The 11,000-nt window shown below is 28.9% G+C and overlaps 1 protein-coding gene across 1 annotated transcript; it reads left to right on the top strand.

Moving 5' to 3' along the window:
• Positions 1-715: 715 nt before the first annotated feature.
• On the top strand, positions 716-10,578 carry LOC121123327 (uncharacterized). The gene is made up of 4 exons (XM_071890811.1): positions 716-889; positions 9,844-9,996; positions 10,062-10,161; positions 10,214-10,578. The coding sequence occupies exons 1-4, from the start codon at positions 716-718 to the stop codon at positions 10,477-10,479; spliced, it is 693 nt and encodes a 230-aa protein (XP_071746912.1). The 3' UTR covers positions 10,480-10,578.
• The last annotated feature ends 422 nt before the right edge of the window (positions 10,579-11,000 follow it).

Below are 11,000 nucleotides of genomic sequence, written 5' to 3'. Positions count from 1 at the left end.
GGCACAGCTATATTACCAATTAATAAAATTTAGGAGTACCCGAATTATGTGATTCAACGTGCGTTTGCCGTTGAAAATTAATGAAAATATAATAAATATAGTTTGACATAATATTTTATAAAATTCAACTGGTTTATGAAAATCAGTAAATTGCTTCAATATCTAATATACAAAAAAAATTCAATTTTTTTTCATAATTACCAGCTTTCAAAATCTTTAACAAATAACAAACTACTTGTATGAGAAAATTCTCAATTACGCTCTTTTTTAATCAAGACTTATAGTCATTCTTCTTATCATGTATATAAAAATATTTCATCCAAATTTGGATGAAATCTAAGATGATGAATATCAAAATGTATTTGGATGTACCTTTTTCATTTAATAACATCTTTCATAAGATCACCTAAAGGGAATGCATTTTTTTTTTCGAAGGTCATCTTAAAAACATTTTTTATAATGGCTGTAATCAGGAATGCCACTAAGAATTTTATAACCTCCCTAGATATCCCACTAAAAATCCACAGAATCAACACTTACAACGCATACAGAAATGTATTTTATACATATATCAGCAGATATAACAGAATATCAATACAATTTGGCAATCACATTGAATCAGTTATACTTCAAATTCTTCTCAACTTCAATAATATCTGCTGATAATTGTATAAAATAATTTTCTATATGTGTTGTAAGTGTTGATTCTGGGGTCATGGAGGATGTTGACACCGTGATCACCAGAAGTCCATCCAAGTCGATGAGGCAGCATGCCAAGGCTCTCAATGTCAGTGATTGGACTGTGAAAAGGTATGTGAAGGGTTTGGGGAATGACTCTTATGAATTTCGACATCGGCAAATACTTTTAACATCAACCATGGCCAAATGGGTAAAGAGAGACCAAAAATAGTAGACTGGGTTAAAGTATAATGGGTCAGTTTGGGCATCCTCCTCCCCAGACTGTTCACCCTCGACTATGCCAATTAGAGTGTAGACAGAAGGAGAGCCTGTGCTACCCCTCAACGAAATTTGGTTTACCTCAAGGCCTTCGTCGAGCAGAAGTGGGTGGTCAAGTCTGAGGCCTTTATTAAGAAGTGCTGCGGAGCCTTTAGGTCCAAGTTCGAGGCCATGGTAGCAGTCAAAGGAAATCATTTTGAAAATCAAAAAATATATTAAAAAAGAAGTATTTGATAAAGCCTCAATTTTTACTCCTTTTCGTTCTTGCAAAAGTTTACCCTATATGTTCGTTATCAAAAATACCAAGAGCCACTGTAAAGTACTCCCTGGCTTTTATGTATATTATTACTTCATTCGTAAGGAGAACATATCCAAGTATTGAGTAACTACGTATGAGTTTACTCACAAAAAACGAAGAATATCACTGAGAATTTCTTCTATATTATTAAAGCTAAATGTGTATGTTCGTCGACGCCTAATAACTCTGGGCTATACTGGGTGCTACCATTAGTGATAATAAAAAATTAACATAATGATAATTAAAAATTTATGGATAAGATTTGCTTAAAATGTACTCTTTCTTCGAAAAGTATTAAAATAAATGATTGAATTTAATGGTATATATTGAGTACTAATGGGATCCGAAAATTTAAAAAGTTATCTCCCGGAAAATGAAAAACCTAATGAACACACATTCTAAAAGTTTGAGGGCCACTGGTTTCAGGTAATGTAGTCTTGACTACCACAACACATATTGGCACCATAAAAAAGGAACATGATGAATAATTAAATGCACCTAATATTGGACGTATAAACCAGGAAATCGTTATGATTTGTAAACACTGATTGAGTATCTCATAGAAGCGTGAAACATAGGCTCTATCCATTATTATGAGCCAATTGAATCAGACAGATATATATGTATATATTAAGGTACATCAAACATCCTTGTGTTCTTAGACTTTCTTACCTATACTCTCAAATGTAACACTTAGGGACAAAGACATTTACGGAAAACAAAAACGACATTATATATATGCACTCAGGCCACAAGATAAAAATCCTTAACCTTAACATTTTTTGTTAGAACTTAGTCATGTTTGATAGCAAATTAAAACTCTCGATGTGAATAGCACAAATATAAACATACTATTTAGGAACACAAAACATTACATGGTTCCAGGGTAAAATAAGATAGTTAAGGATCTTTATGTTGTTGCTTTGAGTACATATATTTAAGCAATTGGTGGCAACCCAGGACCACCTTTAACTTTGTTGATTTTTTGAGTTTCTATCACCAAGTGTCAAATTTGAGAGAATAAGTAAAAAAAATACATTAAACATTTAGAAAACATTGATTAGCCCAAATATATATAAATATATCTTTACATTGTCTATGCAATGATAAAATGCAAAATATGAGCATGCAAAAGCTATTTACATTAATTGGTCTGTGTATTTAATAAATTTTCCATTTAATACAACTCTTTCATAATATACTATATAGCACTCTAATTGTGTATCTTTTTGGGAATACCTGTAGATTTTTTAATTTTATTTCCAAAAAATTTAATATCTGAATAAATTTGTTCAAAAAATTTAATATTTGTTATTTAATTTTTTAAATTTTCTGTCTAGAGATATAGATTTTTTTTTAAATTTCAAAAAATTTTAATATTTAAAAAATCCAACCCCCCAAAGAAAAAAATATATATTTATATATATGATTTTGCGGAACCCTCTGAAATACACATAACGACATCTACAGTTCATCTATACAATCGGTTTCGACTGATTCTAAATGAGACTGATCTAGACCAAATTTTTCTTTTTGAGTGGTCCAGGCTGAGTTTCTTTAAAACTATAGGCCAAGTGGCAAAACATTTTTTTTTTTTTTTTTGCCTTGAATAGGTTCTAGACATGGGTTGAGGTCAAAATATTTTTTAAACTGACATAATTGTTAAAAATATCTTTTTATTCTAAATTTTAAAATTATTAGAATTTGTTTGTTTCGTTAGCAATAATAGATTTTTATCCAAAGAAAAATTAAACATTTTAAGTTAAAATTTAAAAAACAAACGAAGCAAATTATTTATTTATAGTTTTTCAACGACAAAACCTTTAATTGGGCTTTGGAATCTTACTGTTCATTTTGGAATTGTAATCATTCAAAAACATTTTGCTAGTTCATCTTGGTTTAGCCCTTGTTGAATAATGATTTACTAGATCGAAAAGGTTGACTCCTTGAGAGACAAATTTCTTTAAATAAAAATAGTTGGGCTATCCCGCTTAGGAATATTAGTAGGATGACCGTTTAAAAAAAGAGTGATTTTAATTAGAGAAAAACTTGAAAAGTCTTAGTAATGAATTAACCTTATTTTGAATTTTTTTATAAAATGTAAAATACCCGGGAAGTTATTGGTAATCCCTGATATTAAGGAGATAAACTTGCTATTGTAATAAGTCATAACAGATTCATTCATCTTATCTTTTTTTTAATAAACATTCATTGTCTATAAAAATTGGACGACAATTTCATTCCATAGCCTCTTTTTTTTCTGATTGTATCAAATAAAAGATTGGAGCAAATATGAAATTTCTAAGAATTTTCTTCGATACAAATAAGATGCAAATATTGGATATTTTGCCCGATATCCTTGGCTACGTAAAATCATTTTCCTCTTCAAGATGATGATTTTAATTGTACCACGGATGACATAACTTTAACATTTTCCTCATAATGTAAACAATTTTTTTTCTCTTCGCAGAATATACCTTGTTAGTTTAGTACATGAATCACATTAAGTTATAGTCATGTATATATATTCATGGCACTTAGACGCCTCTATCTCTGCATGTCGCTCAAATGCTACAATATTTTTCACATGAATATATTTTCCCTATTAGAGCCTATTAAGAGGTTCAAATAATGAAAACAGAAACTAATGATTTTTTTAAGTACACAATAAGAGCCACCCTACTGTTTAACTTTTCGTTTGGTTTTAATAATGTTTTGTTATCAAAATAGTTATGTCCATATGAACCAGGCTGAGTTGCATTTTTCATAATGAGTGCCCACTCATCTTTGCATACAACAGCGTTTTCTCAGGATTTAATATGCTTTAATGAGTTTAATATATTATATGAAATAACACCGGATTTACAGTTCTTCAAAAATGATGTTAGTAATTGCTCAATAAATACTATTTAGGTAAATGACTCACTTACATGTGAAACAATCTCAAATAAAAATGATAGAATGAGAAAATTGTATGTGATTTTTTCTTTTACTTCATATATGCAAACAGTGCAATATTTCTTAAACATATTTAAGTTAATTATAGGATTTGTAATTAAATTTTTGAGATGAGGTAAAAAACCATAGAAAAAAAAAGATTTTTTAAAACCTTCATTTGATTTAAGAAACTTATATTCAGGGCATCTGCAGGATTATATTTTGCAGAGGGCCTATTTAATTTTTCTTTTTTTGAGGGGGGCGGCTAAATTTTTTAGATCTTTTTTTTCCAAAAATCCATAGATATTTACAGAAAATTAAATTTCAAGTGCTAATTTTAAATATTACTTTTATCAGAGAAAAATTAATAACTATTCGCAAAAAATTTAATCTTAAATATAAAATTTTTGAAAAAAAATTCAAATATTAAATTTTTTGGGAAAAAATCAATATCAATTCAATAAGAATAAAATTTTGGGGAGAAAAATTTCAAAAACCTATAGCTATTCACAAAAAGTTAAATTTCAAATATTACTTTTTCTGTATAAAAATCTATAGTTGTTGACAAAAAAATTAATTTTAGGGAAAAAAATTTCAAAATACAAAATATTCATAAAGTTGTTCATAAAAAAAAAATTTGTCAAAAAATTTCTTATATTTAATTTTGAGTATATAATTTTTTGAAAAAAAATTTCAAATATTAAAATTAGGGAGAAAAATTTATAGCTAAGCTATTTTTAAAATTTGCACTTTTTTTAAATAGACAATTTAATTTTTTGGAAAAAAATTTGAAAAATTAATTAAATTTCAAATATCAGATCTTTTGAAAAAAAATGAAATACATTTTTTTGGATAAATATTTATAGTTTTTCACAAAAATATAAATTTCGTGGAAAAAAATTTCAAAATCCAAAGCTGTTAAAAAAAACAAATTTTGGAAAAATTTCTAAAATTTCATTTTGAGTATAAAAATTTTTTTTTTTAAATTTAAAATATTTAAATTTGAGAGAAAAAGGTATAGCTTAACCTGTTTTTTAAAAAACGATTTCATTTTTGTTTTTTAATTAAATTACAAATATCAGATTTTTGAAAAAAATGAAATACATTTTTTGGATAAATATCTATAGTTTTTCACAAAAATAAATTAAAAAAATTTCAAAATCTAAAGCTTTTAAAAAAATTTCAAAATCAAATTTTTTTTTTTTTAAAAAATATTTAAATTTTATAGAAAAAAAAATTTCATTTTTTGGAAAAAAATTTGAAAATTTAATTAAATTACAAATTTCTTTTGAATTTTTTGGAAAATAAAAAAATTTTCTATTTTAAAAACAAATTTTGAAGTAAAAATTTTTTTTTTTTTAAATTTAAAATATTTAAATTTGAGTATAGCTTAACCTGTTTTTTAAAAAACGATTTCATTTTTTGGAAAAAAATTTGAAAATTTAATTAAATTTCAAATATCAGATCTTTTGAAAAAAAAATGACATAAATTATTTTTAATAAGTATCTGTAGTTGTTCAAAAAAAAAAAATTCGTGGAAAAAAATTTCAAAATCCAAAGCTGTTAAAAAAAAAAAATATTGGAAAAAAGATTCTAAAATTTAATTTTGAATATAAAATTTTTTGAAAAAAAATTTATAGCTTAACTTTTTTTTTAAAAACGATTTAATTTTTTGGAAAAAAAAGTAAAATTTAATTAAATTTTTGAAAAAAAATTAATATTAATTTTTTTGGATAAAAATCTATAGTTGTTCAGAAAAAAAATTAATTCTGTGGAAAAAAATTTCAAAATCCCATGTTTAAAAAAGTTTTTAAAAAAATTTGAAAATCCCATTTTGTTTAAAAAAAATATGCAAACAGACGATTTAATTTTTTAGAAAAAAATTTGAAAAATTTAATTTAATTTCAAATATTAGATCTTTTGAAAAAAATTTATAATATTAAATTTTCTAGTAAGAATCAAAAATATCTTAATAGGGTGGGGGGGCTACAGCTACAAGATCTATCAAGTTCTCATTCTGTTATTATAAAGATCTATTTTTCCTACTTTATGTGCAATTTGCGACACACCCAAAGGATTAATAGCAATAATTTGTTGATAGAAATGGACAATGATTCTTCGAAGAATACAGATGTGATCCACACCCAATTTTGGAAAAATCATTCACACTTGCTTTTATGTTGACGGCCCAGATCTCATAATTTCCGTATGACGCAGCATTATTCCATATGATTTAACACAAAGCTAAAACCTATTAATTATATATTAGGATTATTTTTAATGACTTAATGTAATATTAATTTGTTTTACATTTTTAATGATTAAACACTTGAGATAAAGCAAATAGTATTATAGATTGTTTTTCGTCAATATTGAGTTGATATTAACCTCTATGATGCAGTTCGTTCTTTCGAGCTAAGGTGATATTTTTCTTGATTAATTTTGACAACATTTTTGTATTCCCAAATTAATTTATCTTATTTTTAGATATTGGAAGTAAAAATGTTTATTTCTAATTTTACAAAAAGGATTCTCCGTCACTGAAGGCTCCTTGCACCTGCTTAAGATAAATGGGGGTAATAACTGGGATTGTCAGCTAATGGAAAGAAGGACTTTTTATTATACCATTAGAGTGACTCCGAATATCATTTTTTCTAGTTTAACGTGCAGCGGGACATGTCTTACAAGAAATGATGCCCCTGAGTAATTTGAACTTTTCAACTTAGTATTTAAAATTTAAGATAATGTCATGTTTTGATTGGATAGAAGGCGCCCTAATGTTTATTCTTGTACATCAAACAGTCCCTATTACCAATTATACTAATGTAAGAAAAACAAGAAAATATGACGTTATATTATACCCCACATCTGATATTTTTGCGTAATCATTCATACTTTTTTTTCGCTTAAGTGTACTTATTTCTTTTAGGTATAAACCGTAGGATTTTTTCTCGGTACTCAAGTGTATTTGTACAGAATTACAATAGGATATTTTCAAAATACCAAACGATAAAAGACTTACACTCTAAGGAAAAAAACGCTTATTCATTATTATGAGACCATATACAGACAATACCTTCTTTAAATTTTACAAAAACTACTTTGAACACTTTGTCCAGTAAAAAAAAGGTATCCTTGATGCATCAGAATGACTTTTTGTTGTATGTAAAGAATTACTTCCTTTTTCATTATATTTACGGTACACAATGGTGTATATAGGCGTGCCCTGTTCCTATGTATACCCTATGTGCAAATATCAACAGACAGAAAAGACTCTGAGTAACATTAGTTATACCCCCACGGGACATTCTCAACTCCTTTTCATAATCTATAAAAATATATATGTTGTAGATAATCATATCGTAGGCAAGATACTCGGAGATAAAATTATTTCATTGAAGGTCTGAAATTACAGCACAATATATATTTCTTTTACAGCTTTCAACTGATATCACAAAAATACAGATCCGTAATACCGGGTGGTCCATTGAAAAATGAACACGTACTAATTCAGTAATTAAAAAAGGTTGAGTGATTGAAATTAATGCATATTTTTATAGATTAAAATATAAATATTAGTTACAAAACGAAACAAACTTGAGCTCTGTAACTTATGAGATACTAGAAACGTGATCGGCGAGTTTCCATTCGCGCACTCTAAGCATTTGGCCGTCAGACCATCGTCTACGCCGTCAATAAGGCCAAAACATTGGAGAGGAGGATAGGCTCTGTCAAAAAGGCAAACTGAACCTGGAGGAGTTAAAGAAAACAGCCCAAGCCAATCACTTCAAGCCCATGATGGCCCATGTAAAGAGATCTCGGTGTTTCACACTATACTGAGCAAAAAGCTATCAAAAAAGTGAGTGGAAAGAGCCTTGTGAGGGTGTCGACTTTTGACAACAGCAATGAAAGAACCCCATTTCCTCCGTTGCAAGACTCTATTGAATGAGTCTTTTGAACTCTTTTTTGACATTTAGGCCCACTAAAGCCCTGAAGCCAACCCCCTAGTCAACAAATTTTAGGTATATGTCGAGGGGAAGGTATGCAGTGTCAGTCATCCAATTACCGAGGCCCTCAAAGTCATTGTCAGCCAGCACTGGCAATCTCTGACGTAGCACTACATCCACAACGGGTGGCATGCCTTCACCGCCGCCTGGAAGCCATCATTACCGCTAAGGACAGATACATTAATGATTAAGAGAGCTCAGACACACATCTATTAATTATATAAATTTTGTTATAATTCTACTGCTAATTAATAAGTTATATCTTGTTGAAGTTCAAAAATTCAAAGTGTTTAGATTTTAATGGACTACTCAGTATATTAACGGAAAAATTGTCACTTTTCGAAAAGGAATCGTCGATACTTTTCTCCTCTCTATTAATGTTATTAATAAATAACTATAAATAATTATACCCTTAATTTGATAAAAAAAAAGCATTGTATTAGAGGAAATATTATTCAAGTTTTAATGTTATAATACTTCCCTCATCAATGATGGTTTTATAGCAATACAATTTAGAATCCTACAACTCAAGTTTTGTTCAATATAATTCTTAAAAATTGAACACAATAATAGTAAAATATATTAAAATTTAGAAAATTATATATTAATGTTATTTTTTTCTACTTTAATTAGCAGTAATGAGTGGTTAATTAATCACAATAAATGTCATCAGTGAAATAGACATTTTTAATGAAATTAAATTCAAAATTTTCAAGATTACAAAATCTTTAAAAATGAATTTTTAATCTATTTGAAGTTGATTAAAAAAAATAATTATACTCGATAGATAAGAAGAACTTTCAAAGTGTCTTCTTTTTAATAGTTGTAGCCTGGAGGTTAGGGGTATAAATTGCAAAGATGTTTTCTTTATGTCAATCACAGGGCCATTTTTACTCTACATATAGTTCATACGACCGTGAAGTTTGTTGTATTATTAGCAATAATTATTAGTATGTGTCTTTCTCGATTAACTAATATATTCATTAACTAAGGAAACCTTTTATAGTTTGTTCACCCCAAAAAGAAATGTTTACAGTCTTCAACTGGTCTAAATAATATACATGTATCCAAGGTCAGTAACTTTTGAAGACACATAGAACCTGCACTAAGCATATGTCATTAGAATTTGTATTTTAATAGTTCAAATAAGTTATGAGTGCAATTCAAATAGAGTGGGGAAATTTATTTTTATATATTTAGATAAATTAACTTAGATATTTTGGTCAATTTTAAGACGCTCATAGCCTATAGGAAGAGGCAACAGCAACCATCATCATTTGAACAACGCCCGTTGAAACATTCTATAATTGATTTAACGACCTTGATAATATTTTTTCTTGAATTCTAAATCAAAGTACGCCCTTACATTTATTAAACCGTTCATTCCAAGCATGGGTGGGGTAGTATTGTTGTACGCTATTTGTGCGTCAATTTTTTCTTTCTTTCTTTTTTACATACGCGCATTTTGGTAGGAAAAAATGTATTAATAAGCTGTTTCTGAAAATATCTAATACATACGTGATTGTTCCTTAATTAAATCAACAACAAAATGAAGGTACTTTGAACATACTTTTATTTTACCAGATCCTTGTGTTTGTGACTTTGTTATATATCTTTCTTTTTTTCTTCCCTTTCATCCTATAGTGCTGTATCCTTCTATTCGTCGTCGTCGCTAGTGCCGTAGCTGACCATCCTCCTCCAGCTCCCTACCAGCCAGCCCCATACCATCCCGCCCCAGCTCCATACCGTCCTTCTCCAGCCCCCTATCACCCAGCTCCCTACAAAGAGGAGGAACCCGTAATAGTCCATCAATATAAATGTTGAAAAACGGATTTAAAAATATGTGCTTTCTTCTTTTTTAGAAAAACTACGCTTATTCCTATGACGTCAATGAGTATGATGAATACGGTAACCCCAACATTCACTCAAAGACCGAAACCAGAGATGGCTACAAAGTCGAAGGTAAGTGCGGGAAAATATTTAAACATAAGTACCTATGATTCATATTTTCTAGGTCAATACAAGGTTACATTGCCCGATTGCCGTACTCAAATAGTGGACTACTACGTTGATGAGTACAAACAATTCCACGCTGACGTCAAATACGAAGGTCAAATCTGTGATGATTATTCCGTAAAGGCTCACAAGAAGCCTGCTCCATATCAACCAGCTCCTTACAAGTCTGCCCCCGCCCCATACAAGCCTGCCCCTGCTCCATATCAACCTGCTCCTTATAAGCCTGCCCCTGCTCCATACAGACCTGCTCCTTACAATGCTTAGGAAGATTTTCCTCATAATATATATATTTGATATCTATTTATTATACTTTTCTCTATTTTTCTGAATATACACAGAAAATATATACTAAAAGAAAATTAATATTTGTGATTTGATATTTCTTAAAAATTGGAGATTATTACGATAAACTTTGTATTCTGAAAATAGTTTGATCTAAGTCAAACCCAAAAACACTATACTTATAAAAGGGATAAATGAATTTGGACCAGGGCTAAAGGTGGATATCAGGTCAGTGAGGTTTGGACCTTACTTCTTTTCTCCTAGTATTGTGTCGACTAGAAACAATTATCGACTCGGTTTGATTCGACATGAATCAAATTGTGAGTAACTTTTCCAATTCGAAGGAAATCCGAGTTGACCTCATATTCAATTGAGTCGAGTAAGTTTTTATCAATAAATGATAATGGTTTTGTAGTGCTGTTTTCCTAAGGTTATTTTCATCTCTGAGGAGACAGACAGATTAGGGATTTACTATGGTTATGTATCGAATTGAGCCATCTCAC

The sequence above is a fragment of the Lepeophtheirus salmonis genome, chromosome 8 (assembly GCF_016086655.4).
Source record: "Lepeophtheirus salmonis chromosome 8, UVic_Lsal_1.4, whole genome shotgun sequence".
Lineage (NCBI taxonomy): Eukaryota > Metazoa > Arthropoda > Copepoda > Siphonostomatoida > Caligidae > Lepeophtheirus > Lepeophtheirus salmonis.
The sequence above is the reverse complement of the archived record's forward strand: the minus strand, read 5'-3'. Positions and strand labels throughout refer to the sequence as shown.

What these genes read in the sequence shown, in the direction of transcription:
- LOC121123327 (XM_071890811.1), top strand. Translation starts at nt 716, where the DNA reads ATGGAGGATGTTGACACCGTGATCACCAGAAGTCCATCCAAGTCGATG. An exon ending in CATCAACCATGGCCAAATGG is followed by an intron (nt 890 to 9,843) that starts GTAAAGAGAGAC and finishes TTCATCCTATAG; the next exon opens with TGCTGTATCCTTCTATTCGT. An exon ending in CCTACAAAGAGGAGGAACCC is followed by an intron (nt 9,997 to 10,061) that starts GTAATAGTCCAT and finishes CTTCTTTTTTAG; the next exon opens with AAAAACTACGCTTATTCCTA.